The following is a 17,887-nucleotide window of genomic DNA, read 5'->3' as shown; positions in this document are numbered from 1 at the left end:
GGCCTCTGCCTGGCCTGCAGCGACCTCCATCCTCATCCCCGAGCAGCACCCCGGCCTCTGCCTGGCCTCCAGCGACCACCCACCGCACCCATCGACCCTGTCCGGCCCAGCACACAACCCGGATGGCCCGAGCTGTGGGCGTCTGATTCTCGCACCTCACAAATCCCTTCTTTGGTTGTCACACCGCACTTCTCATTCCTCCCTCGGTGGTCTTTGCTCCTCCTACCTGCTCTGCTCTGTTCACTCCTCAGCGTTTACTGAGCACTGTGCAGCAGACACTACAGACTCGAGTACAGACTTGTGCCTAAAAACACTACTTCAGAGGCCTGACAAACAGGGCCCAGATCATAATGCATGAGCTTGACATTGAGACCAGTCTCAAAAAGAAAAAATTACAAACTCTCTGAGGATACTAACTGAATTTGTTTCATCTTGTTTTGACAGGATCTAGCTCTGTCGCCCAGGCTGGAGTGCAGTGGTGCGGTCACTGCTGACTGCAGCCTTGACTCTCTAGGACCAAGCAATCCTCCAGCCTCCGTCGTCCGAGCAGCTGGGAGTACAGCCACGTGCCACCACGCCTGGCTCATTTTTGTAGAGATGGATTTTTGCCGTGTGGCTCAGGCTGGTCTGAGCTCAAGCAATCTGCCCACATTGGCCTCCCAAAGGGCTGGGATTATAGGCGTGAGCCACTGCGTCCCGCCTGAGTTGTGTAATTTTAATCCTAATAGCTTCATTTGCCTGATGTGCAGGAAGTTGCTATACTGAGACACTTGGAACTGCAGCAGAGGCGGAGCTTAACAACCACAGGGCAACTGAGCAAGAGACAGGAGGAGGCCTTCCATCCACCTCTCCGGGGAATTTGGGGCTAGGGATTTTGAGGGTTTTGGCGTGGCTGTGGTGTGGGAGTTGCTGATTAGTTGAAGTGCACAGGGTGAAGTCATGGGATGGGGGGAGGAAGAAACTGCATTCTCATGCCGACTTCGCTCCTCATGGGAGTCTTCAGCTGGTTGATGTCAGCTGTTCTGCTGGAATTGAGGATCTGAAAAACATGAAGCAATTTTTAAAGCCTTGTGGTTCTAACGTCAGCAGCCCTATCTGTAAGAACAATGGGGGTGCGCAGTCAGTATCTAGGACTATGTGGCTTTCAGTTGCAAGGAAGTGGGCCGAACTGCAGCCTGATTAATGCTTAGTTATAACTGCATTTCTGCCTAGAACCCGGCGTGTAATTCCTGTTAACCCTGTGAGGACAGTTTAAGATTCAAGAAGATATTCTAGAAATAAAATAAAAACAATCTTTCATTAAAAAGAGAAACAAGACATAATATAAAAACATAAAACACTCTTTTATTTAAAAGAAAAATAAGAAATAATAATTTGATAATAGAGGCCACCAAGAGAAAAGCTAACCAGAAACAAAAACGGAACAGTGTACTACAGGCAGGGAGGGGTGAGGCCAGGCCTGCTGCTTCTCATTAGACCGTCCAGTGGGTTGACTTAGCAAAGTCAGTGCTTTTTTAGTGGCGGCCAAAGAAAGGCGACCAGGAGTCCTGCCAAGCCCAGGGCGGTTAAGCCGAAGGCAGCAAAGCCCAAAGCTGCGAAGGCCAAGAAGGCGGCTGCCAAAAAGACGTAGGAAGCTGGCGTGTGAAAAGTGCAACCAAGCCCCCAAGGCTCTTTTCAGAGCCACCTAGAGATCAATAAAAAATTGCTGTGCACAAGATAACTTTGCCTTCCCACCCCACCTTATGCAGACATGTGGTTAATAAACAAGAGCAAAAAAAAAAAAGAAAAGTTAGTGCTAAGGAAAGTGATGGCAAAGAAGCTGAAGGGGAAGAGGCAATGTAGAATGTCAGAAAGGAATGTCTCCTGGAACAGAAGGAAGTTGAGTCTTCCGGTCTGAAGGCTCAGTGGGTGGCTGGCAGGCCAAATCAAAGTGGACACACGCTGAGATACTCGTGAAATACCAAAACTCCAGGAGGGGAAGATTCCAAAAGTTGTGTGAAAGAACTATAGCGTAGTTAGAAAATGGCATCAGACTTTAGAGCTAGCAGACAGAGGACTGTAACAGTGCAATCCCTTCAGAGTTCTGAGGGAAAATGACTTTGAGCCTAAAGTTTTTATGTAGCCAAACAATCAAACACAGTGCAAAATAAAACAGTCCAGCTAGGATTCAGAAGATATGTCTCCCATGCATTCTTTCTGAGAAGATCATTTAAGAATCTACTTAATGAGGCTGGGTGCGGTGGCTCATGCCTGTAATCACAGCACTGTGGGAGGCTGAGGTGGGAAGATCACTTGAAGTCAGTTCGGGACCAGCCTGGCTAAATGGCGAAACCGTCTCTACTGCAAATACAAAAATTAGCCGGACATGGTGGTGTGCCTGTAATGACAGTTACTCAGGAGGTTGAGGCAGAAGAATCGCTTGAACCCACAAGGCAGAGATTGTAGTGAGCTAAGATCATGTCACTGTACTCCAGCCTGGGTGACAGAGTCAGACTGTCAAAAAAAAAAAAAAAAAAAAAAAAAAAGGAATCTACTTAATAAAACAAGAAGACAAGAAAAAGAGAAGGCAGAGATCCAAGAAGGCGTGGACCTAAACAGGAATGCAAAGAAAATGGGTTCCAGGATCACAGCTACGCAGGAGACTTCAAAAGCAAATGATGCAGCGGGAAGTGGTGGCGCGCTCTGACTGCACCTGTGAATGACCAGAGCACTCTACTCTGGCCTGGGAAACACAGTGAGACCCTGTCTCTTAAAAAAAAAAAAAGGCAAATGATTCAATTAATTTTATTATTTTTATTTATTAATTTTTGAGACAGGGTCTCTCTGTTGCCCAGGCTGGAGTGCAGTGGTGCCTCCATAGCTCACTGCAGCCTCAACTTCAAGGGCTCAAGTGATCCTCGCACATCAAGTCTCCTGAGAAGTTGGGACCACAGGCATGCACCAGCATGCCTGGCTAATTTTTAAATCTTTTTACAGAGCTGAGGTCTATGTTATCCAGGCTGGTCTCAAACTCCTGGCCTTCAGCAATCCTCCCACCTCAGCCTCCCAAAGTACTGGGATTACCAGTGTGAGCCACCATGCCTGGCCAATGGTTCAATTTAAAACACTATCAGAGGGCTGGGCGCAGTGGCTCACTGCTGTAATCCTGGCACTTTGGGAGGCTGAGGCATGTGGATCACTTGAGGTCAGGAGTTTGAAACCAGCCTGGCCAACACAGTGAAACCCTGTCTCTACTAAAAATACAAAAATCAGCCAGGTGTGGTTGCACACACCTGTAATCCCAGGTACTACAGTGGCTGAGATGGAGAATCACTTGAACTGGGGAGGCGGAGGGCGTGGTGAGCTGAGGTTGCCCCCCTGTACCACAGCCTGGACGACAGCGAGACTCCATCTCAAAACAAAAACCCTAAAATGACAAGAAAACCTCTATTGGAGGATCCTGAGACATGTGTGTTTTAAGGAAAAAATTGGGTTTATGCAAACTGTGATAAGGCAATTGATTATCTTAGTGATAAGACAAAAGGCATTTTTTTTGGGTCAACAATAGCAATTAAAAAAACTCTAGGAAAAACAAAAAGCTGGACAAAAATGCCGTAGTGCAAATATAAAGTGAATTAAAAAATGACATACATTCTTGGCTTTAATGGAATGTGGAAAGAAATAGCTTGTCTTCGATTCTTATTCTTTGTGCTGCACAAATACAGAATTACATTTCTTTTATGATTTAGGTGTGCTCCCTGTCTCTAGGGTGAACTATCGTAATAGCATAAATGCCATTTATGAGTTTTCAACTTTTAGACAAAACATGCAAAGTCTAATTATGGTGAGGTCATCATAAAAGCAATCTGACAAGGGCTGTCAGAAATTGGGAAGGACAGGGAGAAATCATGGGGAAAAGTGATTTTTTTCATTTTATACAGAAGATATTCTTGAGAAACTGAGTACATTCATGGAGCAAGAGAATAGGGTTTCAATAAGTTCTTTACAATTACAAAGGTGACCCATAAAATCACTAATGACAACAGTGGATCAGACAGGGAGGAGCAGGTGGGGAAGTGCAATTACTTTGGGTTGCCTGATTCCTTGTGTTTTATGGAAACAACACAGTGGGTGGAGCCATTTTGTTTTCTTAATAATCTGTAATTACCTTTTTTTATTTTTTAAAGTCGGGGTTTCACCATGTTGGTCAGGCTGGTCTTGAACTCCCGACCTCAGGCGATCCGCCCGCCTTGGCCTCCAAAGTGCTTGGATTACAGGCGTGAGCCACCACGCCTGGCCAATCTGTAATTACTTTTAAACATTCTTTTGACGCAAAATTAAAAAAATACAAAAGGGTCTATGGGTGGAAAAGATTCTCGTGTGCCAGCTCCCAGCCTTCCGGCACACCATTCTGGGGCTCAGCCCTCGTGACTCGTGCACGCACAGGCCGCCCACACGGTGGCCGCAGGGCAGCTCCGCTCCACCCTTTTCTCACGTGGTAGCTCTCGACACTCACTGCAGACGGACGTCTACATCGTCCTTGGTTCAAAGCTGCATGGTCACACCATCACACGTGGACTTGGCAAGTGGCCAGTTTCCTTACTGACGAACATTTATTTTCTATGTATGCTGGAACAGTACTAGAAATCACTCCACGTGAGTGAATGAAACTTACTGGGTCAAAGGTGTGGGCATTTTCAAATTTAATACACCCTCACAAATTTACCTGAGAAACCATCATTTCACAATGTCTCAGTCCCCTCGAGCTGCCTCCATCACCGGAGCCGACAGCCTGTCCCCCACCACTGCTGGGCCTTTCACTCTCAGTGGCCCACCTCTCACCTCTCCCCCCTCCAGCCCTTTCTATTGGCCTTTTTGAATTCAGTCTGTGGTTCATAAGACCTCCATCTCCTAAACGTTTTTGCCAGGTGGTCCTGACACCTGCACTCCTGTTCCCCGAACTTCCTGGGCTGCTCCATGAGGCCTGGGCCTGGCCACTGCCTGTTTTCTCCTTCCAAACCCACCACAGGGTGCCCATTCCTCCTGGGAGGGGGGCAGAGGCCCACTGCTCACTTCATGACCTGCACGTCGGGTTGCAGGTGGGGCGAGGCCCTCCCTTCTGCCCACTGCCACTTCCAGGCTATATTCCTTCCGTGCCACTGGACACCCCAGGAGGTGCACCCTTCCCACTGGCGGGCCCACCTCTAGGCCCCGGGGCTGTCCTGAGCTCATGGCCTCCAGCACTGGCTCCTGTCAGTGTCCCTCACTTCTGGATGACCGTCAGGTCTTGTCCCCTGTGCTCTGGCCCCACTTTCCCATCTGTCCTCACCAAGACCATCATTGCCAACAGCTGCGCCCTCCAAGCTTACTTCCTAAATCTTCACCTTGCACAACCCCTCACCCCCCAGCCTAGGGCCACGATCACCGTCACAACCAGCATTTCCTTGGCACCACCACACCTACAGCCAGCCCACACCTGCCCCCACTTCCTGTGCCCTCGGTCCCACCCTCACCTGGGATATTAGGGCCGTGCAGCAGGATGACGCCCAGTCACCTGCCACTGAAATGCAGCTCTGCTCCGCAGCCTCTCGGAGTCATCTCCCCCGCCGTCCATCTGTTCCTGAAAGCAGGGTCTGTCCTCATGGCACCGTTTCCTCTGTCCCACTCTCTTAGAGGTAATGAAGAACTCACACTTACCCAATGGTTTGGGGGTGGTCTCCTTGTTAACTTCCAGTTCTGCTAACATTAAACTAATCAGTATTTTGTCATACATTTTGTCCAAGATGGTTTCAGTTTCTTAAATCTTGTTTTTCCCTATGTTGACTTCAAAAGATGTCATTTAATGTCAATCATTTTTTAAGAAAATCGATGTTAATTCACTATTTAGTGGAAAACACAAAGAATAAAGGGGCAATGGGTACAAAAATCTTAGAAAGGAGGAATATATTCTTTTTCTGAGTTCTGTTGCACAGCATAGTGAATATAATAAAAAATAGAGTATTGTACATATCAAAGTTGCTAAAAGTAAATTTCACATGTTCTCACTACAAAAATGTTAAGTACTTGAGGTGATGGATCCAAGTACCTTGACTAGTCCGCATTGTATGCATAAGTTATAAGATCACTTTATACAATTACAAATTGCCAACTTACAAAAATGTATCTCATGTTTATGGTTTCACAGTTTTTACAGGTAAATACTCAACCACTTGGAATTTCTTCGTATAAAAAGGGAAGTCTAATCCAACTTTTCGCTTTTCAAGGAGGTGACCCAAGCTTCCAAGCATGGGCACCTGCTGCAAGTCCCCAGCTCCTGATCGCATGGGGCCCTCTGTGCCACGCCGCATCCCCGTGTGTTTGCCTTATTTGTGGACTTCCTTGTTCCAGGAACCGTTTTAAAGGGCCAGCATCAATTACATTGTTCTAAAAACAAACAAGAATTTAAAACAATTTGACTATTCTTGCATATTTTTTCTTTTTAGAATCAGCTTGTGTTTTAAAGGAAGTTTTTTACATCTTAAGGTACTGTATACTGAAATGTGAGAATAAATAACAGAACTTTCACTTATTGAAGGCCTGTGTTCCTTAGTAATTTTAGAATGCCTTTCACATAGGTGTTTCCCTATTTGCTACTAGGTATTTTATTTTTGAGACGAAGTTTTGTTCTTGTTGCCCAGGCTGGAGTGCAATGGTGCGATCTTGGCTCACGCAACCTCCTCTTCCTAGGTTCAAGCGATTCTCCTGCCTCAGCCTCCTGAGTAGCTGAGATTACAGGCATGCACCACCACTCCCAGCTAATTTTGTATTTTTAGTAGAGATGGGGTTTCTCTATGTTGGTCAGGCTCGTCTCGAACTCCCGACCTCAGGTGATCTGCCCGCCTCCGCCTCCCAAAGTGCTGGGATTATAGGCATGAGCCACTGCGCAGTCCCAGTATTTTATTTTTTTTTGGTTGTTATTGAAAAAATGACCTTTGGCCAAGTGCAGTGGCTCATGCCTATAATCCCAGCATCTGGGGAGGCAGATGTGGAAGGTTCGCTTGAAGCCAGGAACACAAAACCAGCCTTGGCAACATAGCAAGATGCTGTCTCTACAAAAAATAGAATAAAAATTATCTGGATGTGGTGATGTGCACCTGTAAGCCCAGCTACTCAGGAGGCTGAGAAGAGAGGATCACTTGAGCCCAGGAGGTAGAGGCTGCAGTGAGCCATGACCATGCCACTGCACTCCAGCTTGGGTGACAGTAAGACCCTGTCTCTAAATAAAAATAAAAAATGACCCTCCATTATAATCTGTATTTAATGCAAAACTACTTACTTTTTTGTTAATTTTGTGTACAGTTAACTTAGTGAATTCTTTCTTCAGTAATTGCTTTCCATTTGTTCCTCTTAGATGACCTGGGCATGCAATCATCTAATCTGCAAATAATTTCACCTTTTCCTTTCTACTTTTACACCTTTTTGCTTGTCTAAGTGCCGTTTCTTTTTCCATTATTTCCTCCACACTATTTGTTTTACCACACTGACCTTTAACAATAAAACATTAAATACTGCTAAATAAGAGGATAGAAACAAATAGAATTTCCTTTCTTTCTTTTTAAAAATACAAATAGGCAGGCTGGGTGCGGTGGCTCATGCCTGTAAATCCCAGCACTTTGGGAGGCTGAAGTGGGCAGATCACCTGAGGTCAGGAGTTCAAGGCCAGCCTGGCCAACATGGTGAAACCCCATCTCTATAAAAATACAAAAATTAGCTGGGCATGACGGCAGGTGCCTGTAATTCCAGCTACTCGGGAGGCCGAGGTGGGAGAATTGTTTGAAACTGGGAGACAGAGGGTGGAGTGAGCCAAGATCGTGCCATTGCGCTCCAGCCTAGGCAACAGAGCAAGACTCCATCTCAAAAAAAAAAAAAAGATAAAATAAAAAATAAAATAAATAGAAACAGGATCTCCCTATGGTGCACAGGATAGTCTGGAACTCGGGCTCAAATGATCCTCCCCCCTTGCCCTCCCAAAGCTGGGATTACAGGCATGAGCCGCTGTGTCTGAATGAAACAAAACAGAATTAAAGGCACAGCACAATGAATCATCAGAGTGAAGGAGACCCATTTGCCACGGCAGTTTGTGGTACAGGTGACCAGGAAAGAAAAATCACCTGAGAAGGGACAGGTGCTCCCTGCTTCTCACTTCTGTCTAGCCCACTAGTCGTCAAAGCTGCTAAAGAGTTAGGAAGAATGTGTTGTTTGCATATCACAAAATTTTATTAATGTAATTTTAAGGCCAATTAAACTAATTTTATTAAAAGTAAGTCTACATTAAATTACAATATTAATCGCTAGGCACAATGAACTTAAAATATAAGAAATAAAAATAGAAATCTGGTCTTTCTTAGACCACGTATCATAGAATAAATGAAAATCCTCAAAGATAGAAATGACAAAGAGTGAGGATTTTAATATGGAAATGCACAAGGTGTCATATTTCGAACCCACGTTTCAAAAAGGGAATCTTTTAATAATTTAGCACAAAATCAAATTATATAAACTTGGTATATTCCAGAAAATATTGCTTTAAACATTTATGCCATGATCAAAATTCCTTTGGTAGCTTTTAATCAAAATGAAACATGCTATTATGTAAAATATAAAGTACTTTTAAATGTTATCTCAAAAGTATCTTTGTCATAGTTACCATTCTAACATCACTACTGAACTTTCATTTCACTGTTCAACCTCATGTATATATACACAACACAAAACCAGGTACCAACAAAATCCTTTTAATCTTTCAACAAAATACCCTCTGCTTCACAACATCAAGACTTTAAGTCTCCATAAACTTTTTACAGTTTACAGCAGAGAACAAGGGTTGTCCCTGCACATGACTGTAAAACCAAACCAAACTTTTAATGATTGCAATCATACAAATACTGCAATTTAAAAAAATCAAAGAGCAGTTACCCCAATGCAAAAAAAAACAGGGACTGCCAGACTCAATCTTAGCATGGAAACACATGAGCCCCAAACCCTTAAACAGAGATTCACAAGCAACTCAGCTGAAACGAACAGATGCGGCAGGGCGGACACCACGGCCTTGGCACCTCAGGGAGCTCACTTAGAAACCTGACTTACAAAAAACCAGCCATCAAAGTTTAAAACTTTTGGAAATACATGACACAGAGAGGCCAGTGGCTAGGATGCACCATCCATTTTGCCAGCTTCGAACCCTGGCTCTTTCTAATGTTCACCCACGAAGTATCCTTGTTTTCACTCTAAATGCCAATCATCTGAGCGAGCTTGTCTTCAGGGGTACCTACGGAATCTTTAGAGCTAAAAAATGCAGCATCTAGGGTCTTCTTCATTGTGCATTCATGATCACAAACAAGAACAAACCAAACTTTCAGCTTTTTGACACAAGAACAAGACCTTTTAAAGGAACTTCTTTTTAGCAATGTCTTCGTGTCCAATCTCAAAGTTATTTTGCAGAGTAACAGAAACAATTTAAATGCCTAAAAGAACTAGAGGAAAAACCAGAGGGAAAAAAGACACATCTGCCAGTTGAAGTCTTGAGTCTTGCGGAGGATGACCCAGGAGGAGTCACCTCCCTTCTTTCTTTTAATGTCCACAGCTGGATCAATCACAGAGTCCTGGAAATGGCACAGGTGTGCTTCCCTGCTCTGAGGGTACATTCTAGTGTTTCATGAAGGGGAACTGTCTGCAGATGCATCAGGCCACGTAGTGGTACTGATTCGGATTGTCTCTGTCTCTCTCCATATAGTCTCTGTCTATCAGAGATTCAATTCTCTTTTTCAAATCTCCAGGCTAAAAAAGAAAAATAAAACAACTCCCCTAATTATAGTGGCAATAAATTTACAAACATAGGAGTATATGCATGAAGTATGTAATTGTAATTATTGAAAAAATACATATATATATATATACACAAATAGACATTTATATATAAATCATTTATAATTATGTACATTTATAAAAGGAATACAACTGTCTATTTTAAAGTTAATGTTACCTCTAGATCAAAAATGTGTCCATGTGAGTTTACGGTCAGAGTGTGGCTTCCTGAGGGAAATGTGAAACTTGTAAAATATACATACATCAGCTACCATCATAAAGAGAACATAAGCAAGGTAGAGCCCATCACATGACACATTTTTGTTTGTTCGAAAGGAAAATCTCATGTCTTATTGGGGCTTTTTTTTTTTTTTGAGACAGAGTCTGGTTCTGTCACCCAGGCTAGAGTGCAGTGGCACGATCTCAGCTCACTGCAACCTCCACCTCTAAGGTTCAAGTGATTCTCCTGCCTCAGCCTCCCAAGTAGCTGGGATTACAGGAGCCTGCCACCATGCCCAGCTAATTTTTGTATATTTAGTAGAGAGGGGGTTTCACTGTGTTGGCCAGGCTGGTCTTCAACTCCCGACCTTGTGATCTACCTGCCTTGGCCTCCCACCAAAGTGCTGGGATTACAAGCGTGAGCCACCTTGCCTGGCCTTATTGGGGCATTTTTATCCTTTGTAAGGATGCTTCTGCCTAAGTACCCTATTTTATTTATGTATTTATTTATTTTGAGATAGAGTCTCATTCTGTTGCCCAGGCTGGAGTGCAGTGGTGCGATCTCAGCTCACTGCAGCCTCAACCTCCTGGACTCAAGAAATCCTCCTGTTTCAGCCTCCCCAGTAGCTGGGGCCACAGGTGCACACCACCATGCCTGGCTAATTTTATTTTTTGTAGTGAAGGGATCTCAATATGTAGCCCAGGCTGGTCTCAAATTCCTGGGCTCAAGCAATCTGCCTGCCTCAGCCTCTCCGAGTGCTGGGATCACTGGTGTGAGCCAGCACCACACCTGGCTGTATTTTTATTCTTACGTATTTATACAGTTATTACATGCTATGTCTACATATGTGAAACTACAATCCTAAGTGTTCCTGTGCTAAAAGTAGGTAACTGACTAGACCAATCCACAGCCATGCTTGTCTCTGCCCTGGAGGGGCACCCACTCCAGCTCTGCTGTATGAGGAAGCAAATCTGTGTGAGCACTTATGTGCAAGGTTCTCCTATTCAAGGGAGACCCGCTATTTTCCAAACAAACATAACCTTCTTTTCAGTGATAAGCCGCATATTTTAGAAGATGTGGCTGAAAACCTAACTACCCATGAGAGCACAGCAGGTGCCCTGGTTGGCCACACTCTGCCCTCGCCCACCTTCTGCTTCATGCTGGGCCTAGTTGTTTGCAGTGGGAACAGGAGACGTGCTCCAGCTGGTGGGAGGAAGGGGCAGTGTCCCTGACGGTGCTTCCGAAGCTGCACAGGGCCCTGAGGATGCCACCTCACCCCTGCAGGGAAGGAGGCAAATGCAGGCTCATGGACAATGCATTTCCATCAGACTCTTACGTGTTTGACTATTTAGTGCAGCCCAACTTTATTCTCCTGATGGGAGGGTCAAACTGCACAACATAGAATTTGGGGACTTTCCCTCCAAAGCATGTGTGGCTGATCCAGTCCCTCAGAGGCTAGGTGTCATCAGAGTTTAGGATTTTCTAGGTTGATAACTACGTGTAAAAACATTTCGTAATTCTTTCCTGGCTTATCCTGCATCCCACATGTGGCAGGACAGTAAATCTCAGTTCTAAATACACAGTGCAGATTGACAGGTCTGGGCCGATTTTCATAAGCAACAGCGACAGTGGACAATATTACCATGGCAGAAAATGCTGGGCAACCTGTACTTGCTGAATAAGTTAGTTATTGTCATCATTTCCTTAAAATCTTGTGATGTAACCTTGACCACTGCTACTATAAGAAAAGTGTTGAGCTTTCCATGTTGTATCTTCCTCTCCCCTTCTTGAAAATATGAACAAGCGCACTATCCCTGGGAAGGAGAGTTTTAGGGCACTATCATTTCTACAGTGGCAACGAACAACATCTGGAATAAAAGTCTTCACATTCGCCAGTCTTTCTACATTCAGTTTACACACAAATGATCAGGAAAAATGCAGGTCAAATGATATGACTGAACCCAGTGAGAATTAAACACGCTTTGCCAATTACCTAGCATAATACTACAAATTTAATTAAGCTAATGTTACACTTACCTTGACTGGAAATTTCAGCTGATTATATAATTCAGAAACTAGAAGATTATGACCAAGGGTCTTTCTCATCTTCATTATTCTGACGATAGCAGCATCAATCTGATATTGTCTATCCTGAAACACTCTCTCAGTGGTGCTAACTTGTTCCTCAACCTGTATAAAAAAGAAAAAAAAAGTTAAGTGCAAAGCTGTATTTTCTTTCTTTCTTTTTTTTTTTTGAGATGGAGTCTTGCTCAGTCGCCCAGACTGGAGTGAAATGGTGGGATCTTGGCTCACTGCAACCTCTGTCTCCCAGGATCAAGCGATTCTCCTGCCTCAGCCTCCTGAGTAGCTGGGATTACAGGCACCCGCCATCATGCCTGCCTACTTTTTTGTATTTTTGTAGAGATGGGGTTTCACCATGCTGTCCAGGCTGGTCATGGACTTCTGACCTCAGGTGGTCTGCCCTCCTCGGCCTCCCAAAGTGCTGGGATTATAGATGTGAGCCACTGTACCCAACCTATATTTTCAAAATTAACGATTTTATGTTACCAAATTTGATGAGAAATGTTCTTTTGATGCAAAGAAAGGTCAGACATTGGATGAATTCTACTCTATTATGCAGGTTTATTTGTTCTAGTAAAATGTACCTTCCCAGAAGAGCAAAACTCCCAAACCAAAGTTTAGAAAGTATTTTTAAAAGTTATATTTTCCTTAAAAGAAAGCTGTAACAACTCTATATATGATGTAGATTAAAACTAGCAGCACAGTAAACAAAACAAAGCATAATGACCATCAAGATATATTCCAGAAATGTAAGCGTTGATCAACATTAGGAAATATGTGAATATAAGTGAGGGCACTGTCATAGTTGAAAGGTTAGATTATATGACCATCTTGATAGATGTTGGAAAAGGCATGATCAAACTGAAAACTGACTTTTGATTTAAAATCAACATTAGCCTACAAGGATGAATAAAAAAGGAAAGAATCTGAACATGACGAAGTGTGGTTATCAGAAACAAACAGCAAATACTAGAGGCAACATAACCTTAGTCAAATAGGAACCTGATGGGGCTGTGGTCTGCAGCTGAGATGTGTCTCTGCATACATGTGAGGCAAGTATGCTTCAGGCAGGACAGACTCCAAGCTTTCATCACATGTTCAACAGGATCCACGACCCCCAAAAGTGAGTATTCTCTGAGCCAGAGATAAAATTAGGAAGCTTAGTTGCATTGCTAATCTTTAAAAACGTTACTTTAGAGGTTCTAACTATGCAACATGGGAACAGACTAAAGAGGTATATTGAAAAGGTGTAGAAAAAATGATCATATTTATAGATGAGCTGGAAAATCCAAGAAAATCAACAGAAAAACTTTCAAAGCAAACGAGTTTTGTAAAGTGGCTGGAAATAAATAAACAAGTAGCATTAATAATATACATTCTGATAAAAACTCAGAAATGTAAAGAAAAAAGACCCTCTTTATAAGATATCAACATTTCATTAGCCCGTCTTGCTTAAAACTCTAGTTGTTTTCCAAATGCTTCACAGGTCTGAGCCATCTCCAGACAGTCTGGCTGTGGCTGCCTGATTAGGCCTGCCTGGCTCAGCTTCCCCTTTTGGCAACAATGCTGCAGTCAGAGGCCTTTCAGTTCCTGGGAAAGCCTTGGCTGACCCCAGTATTTGATTAGGCTCTGCTGCACCTCTCTGTCCTAACATTTTCCTCCACTCTTATAGGTTAGTCAATGTGTGTGATCCTCTGCAACCTCTCTGCCAGAAAAGACTGAACGCGCCTAGAAACAAGGACTTATTCTTTATTGTTAGTGAATGAATTATCAGTGCTTCATAGAGGACCTGGCCCACCACAGATGCTCAGTAAGTATTTGTTAAATGAATTAAAATTTATAACTAGCAAGAAATATGCACGACTAAAACTAGAAAGCTCTGAGAAAGAGAAAAGGTTTGCATGTACATTTTATACATACACATATGCACAAATCAGAAGATGCAACATAAAGAAAAACTCTGCAAATTAATGCAGTATGTATTTAAAATGTTAATGTTCTTATTTAGGGGAGCAAAGACATGATACAATTATTGTGAAGTTCATTGGAAAAATAAAGTTAAAGGAATAGCTCACTATTAAAAGAAGCTGGTGCCAGGCGTGGTGGCTCATGCCTGTAATCCCAGCACTTCGGGGGGGTCAAGGTAGGAGGACTGCTTGAGCCTAGGAGTTCAAGACTAGCTGGGTAATATGGAAAGACCCCATCTCTACAAAAGTACAAAAAATTAGCCAGGCTTGGTGGCACACACCTGCGGTCCCAGCTACATCAGAGGCTGAGGTGGGAGCATCTCTTGAGCCCACATGGTTGAGGCCGCAGTGAGCTAAGATCACACCACTGCACTCCAACCTGGATGACACAGCCAGACCCTGTCTCAAAAACAAAAAAACAAAAACAAAAAAATACCCACCCACACCAAAACTGGGGGTGGGGAGAGGGCTGGCTATGAAACAGATACAGAATTATATAAGAGAATTGAGAAACTGACCTATAGTCTATGAATTTGATACATAATAAGGTGATCATTCAAATAACTTGTTCAAGGATAATATTTTAAGTTTTAGAATTTTAGGTTTTAGAAAGGGTGGGTGGTTAGATTGGTTTCACATACTAAAATAATTTCTACATCATGCAAAGAAACATTTAAATGTAAAAATTTCTAGAAAACAGCATAGAATGTTTTTAAAAAATCTGGTTAAGGGAACTTCTCTCTCAGGTTTGTGATACAGTTTTGAGTATGTGTACCCTCCAAATCTTATGCTGAACTGTGGTCTCCAGTGTTGGAGGTGGGGCCTGGCAGGAAGTGACTGGGTCAAGGCAGTAGGTCCCTCGTGAATGGCTCGGGCCCCTCCGCTTGTGATGAGATCTGGTGGTTTAAACACGTGAGGCCCCTCCCTGCTCTTGCTCCTGCTTTTGCCATGTGAGCCGCCTGCCTGGAAAGTTCCTGAGGCCCTGCCAGAAGCTGAGGCGATGCTGGTGCCATGCTTTCTGTGCAGCCTGCAGAACTGTGAGCCCATTTCACTTCTCTTCTTTATAAATTACCCAGTCTCGGGTTTTTCCTTACAGCAGCGCAAGAACGGCCTAATACAACATGACACGTTAGGTCAGAAGCCGTAAAAGAAAAGGAGAGTATAATTTGAGAACTTAAAAACTGTTATGTGGAAAAAAAAACCCCACTAAAAACAACAAAATTACCTGTCAAAAATGACAAAGTAGGGTGGGCATGGTGGTTCACACCTGTAGTCTCAGCACTTTGGGAGGCCGAGGTGTATAGTTCACCTGGGGTCAGGGGTTTGAGACCAGCCTGGCCAACCTGGTGAAACCCCATCTCTACTGAAAAGACAAACCTTAGCTGAGTGTGGTGGCAAGTGCCTGTAATCTCAGCTATTCAGAAGGCTGAGACAGGAGAATTGCTTGAACCCAGGAGATGGAGGGAGTGGTGAGCCGAGACCACGCCACTGCACTCCAGCCTGGGTGACAGACAGAGACTCCCCCCAACCCAAAAAAAGGACAAAGCATTAATATCCTTAATATATAAAGAAAACCTACTAATCAATAAAAGAAAGAACATTATAATAAATACATGACTTGAAAAGCAATTAAAGAAAGAAAAATACAAATGGCTAAGCATAAAAAGGGCAGCATAAACATTTATGAAGTGCTTACAGGTGTGTGGCAAAGAGCTTTATAAACGATTCATTTGACTCTCACACCTTGAGGTAGTAGTATGTCTATTTGAAATATGAGAAACTGAGTATTAGAAAGATTATATTATGTATAAACTACTCAGTGGTAGTAAGATGCTCAGAGCAATCAAAGGAAAAACGAAAACTGTAATAAATTATCTTTGGGCTGCTCAGAACAGCGTGGGCAAAGGACAGGGGGAGGTGGGGCAGGTGCTCTCCTAAAAGCAGACACTGTGATCTGGAGAAATCTGCCAGACTTCAATTTTGAAAAGGGCAGTCAAACTAAGAAACGTCATGTTATTTTACCTAGCAGCTCCACAGCAAGAATCATATAAAGAAACAATCCAATAAGCACACAGAAACGTCTGTGCCAGGGTGTTTAACGTAATCTTATTTCCAGGAGGGGAAATGGAGGAGTGCTGGTGCCTGCGGCCGAGGGCACTGCCAGCCATGCTGGGTCCACACAACCGGCACTCTGCTCCTACAACAAGTCCTGGCCAGGAGAAGACTGTGACAAGCAATGAAAGCTGGCTACAGGAGGGCCCTGACAGGTGCCATATATACAGTGATTCCCAGGCGTTTGCTCTTGTAGAGCTGGGGACCTCACTGCATTGCTCAGGATGGCCTCAAACTCCTGGGCTCAAGCAACTCTCCCGAGTAGCTGAGACTACGGGTGTAAGCCACTGTGCCTGGCTTAGTGATCCCACTTAAAAAAATGTTTACATGTACTTGTACCACAGAAAAAAGGCTGTGACCACAAACAAAATGGGCAACAGTGGTTCTCTTTGGGAGGAAGAACTGACAGACCTTCCCGCTTCTGCTCACTGTAAAAGTTGCACCCTCAAAGGAGTTAAAAACCCAAGTCCACATAAAAACCTGCACAGAAGTGTTCATAGCAGCTTTAGTCATAAGCATCAAAACTTGGAGGCAATCAAGATGACCATCAGTAGGTGAAAGGATAAGTTGTGATGCATCCAGAAAATGGACAATCGTTCAGTGCAGAAAGCAATGAGTGACCCAGCCATGAAAAGACATGGGTGAACCTTAATGCATTCTACTAAGTCAAAGAAGCTAATCTGAAAAAGCTACACACTATGACTCCAGCTGCATGCATTCAGGAAAGGGCAAAACTATGGCAACAATAACAGGGTCAGGGGTTGCCAGGGTCTCGGAGGGAGACAGGGATACAATGACAGATCTAAGACAATTTTTAGGGCAATGAAACGGTCCTGTATGATCCTATAATGGTGGACACAGAACATTACACATTTATCCAGGCCCACAGAATGCAACACCGAGAGTGAACCGTATGTAAACTGTGTCCTCTGGATGATAATCATGTCAATGTAGGTGCACTGATGCTAAGAACTGGATACTCTGGTGGGAGATGTTGATACTGGGGACTCATTAGAAATGTATGTACCTTCCTTTCAATTTTGCTGTGAATCTAAACAACACTAAAAATAGTCTGTAAAAAAAAAAAAAAAAAAAAAAAAAGCACACATTCACACAAGTTTACCATCCAGTTCTTTTTTTTTTTGAGACAGAGTCTCGCTCTGTTGACCAGGCTGTATGCACTGGCGTGACTTCAGCTCATTGCAACCTCTGCCTCCTGAGTTCAAGCCGTTCTCTGCCTTAGCCTTTCAAGTAGCTGGGATTACGAGCATGCACCTGGCTACTTTTTTTGTATTTAGTAAAGATGGGGTTTCACCATGTTAGTCAGGCTGCTCTCAAACTCCTGACCTCAGGTGATCCAACTGACTCGGCCTTCCAAAGTGCTGGGATTAAAGGAGTGAGACACCGTGCCCGGCCACATCTTTTTATTTCTTGATTGGTCTTTTGTGTTTACTTTTGTGTGTTCTGACTGCGCCATAGCTGAACCCCTCTAGGTGGGTGAGGCATCATCATCTCCTGCCAGAGGCATTTGTGATCCAGCTTCAGGTCAATGAATGTTGTCTTTATTGTCTAAAATGACTTCACTCCTTCACAAGGCCCCTGGTTACACGCTCTTGTCTAGATTTGGTATTTACACAGACCAGGAGGCCAGCTCGTCCATGTTACACATGTGGGTTGTGGGGGG

The 17,887-nt window shown here is 43.7% G+C and overlaps 1 protein-coding gene and 1 long non-coding RNA gene across 4 annotated transcripts in view; one reads left to right on the top strand and one right to left on the bottom strand.

Moving 5' to 3' along the window:
- LOC116528847 overlaps positions 1–15,129 on the top strand; it is a 21,715-nt gene extending 6,586 nt beyond the window's left edge. Inside the window, exons 3-4 of the long non-coding RNA XR_004259242.1 lie at positions 1,067–1,070; positions 15,047–15,129. This is a non-coding gene — a long non-coding RNA (uncharacterized LOC116528847). The remainder of the gene's footprint in view (positions 1–1,066; positions 1,071–15,046) is intronic.
- Positions 8,214–17,887, bottom strand: part of CUL4A (cullin 4A) — a 55,756-nt gene continuing 46,082 nt past the window's right edge. For all 3 annotated transcript variants that reach the window (XM_032246292.1, XM_032246290.1, XM_032246291.1), the window contains 2 exons: positions 12,080–12,232; positions 8,214–9,795 (listed from right to left, as the gene is read on the bottom strand). In XM_032246292.1, coding sequence (XP_032102183.1) covers positions 9,700–9,795; positions 12,080–12,232 — 249 coding nt within the window. In that variant the 3' untranslated portion in view covers positions 8,214–9,699. The remainder of the gene's footprint in view (positions 9,796–12,079; positions 12,233–17,887) is intronic.

The sequence above is a fragment of the Sapajus apella genome, unplaced genomic scaffold (assembly GCF_009761245.1).
Source record: "Sapajus apella isolate SASKATOON/1434 unplaced genomic scaffold, GSC_monkey_1.0 scaffold60, whole genome shotgun sequence".
Taxonomy (NCBI): domain Eukaryota; kingdom Metazoa; phylum Chordata; class Mammalia; order Primates; family Cebidae; genus Sapajus; species Sapajus apella.
This window is presented reverse-complemented; position numbering and strand designations above follow the sequence as displayed.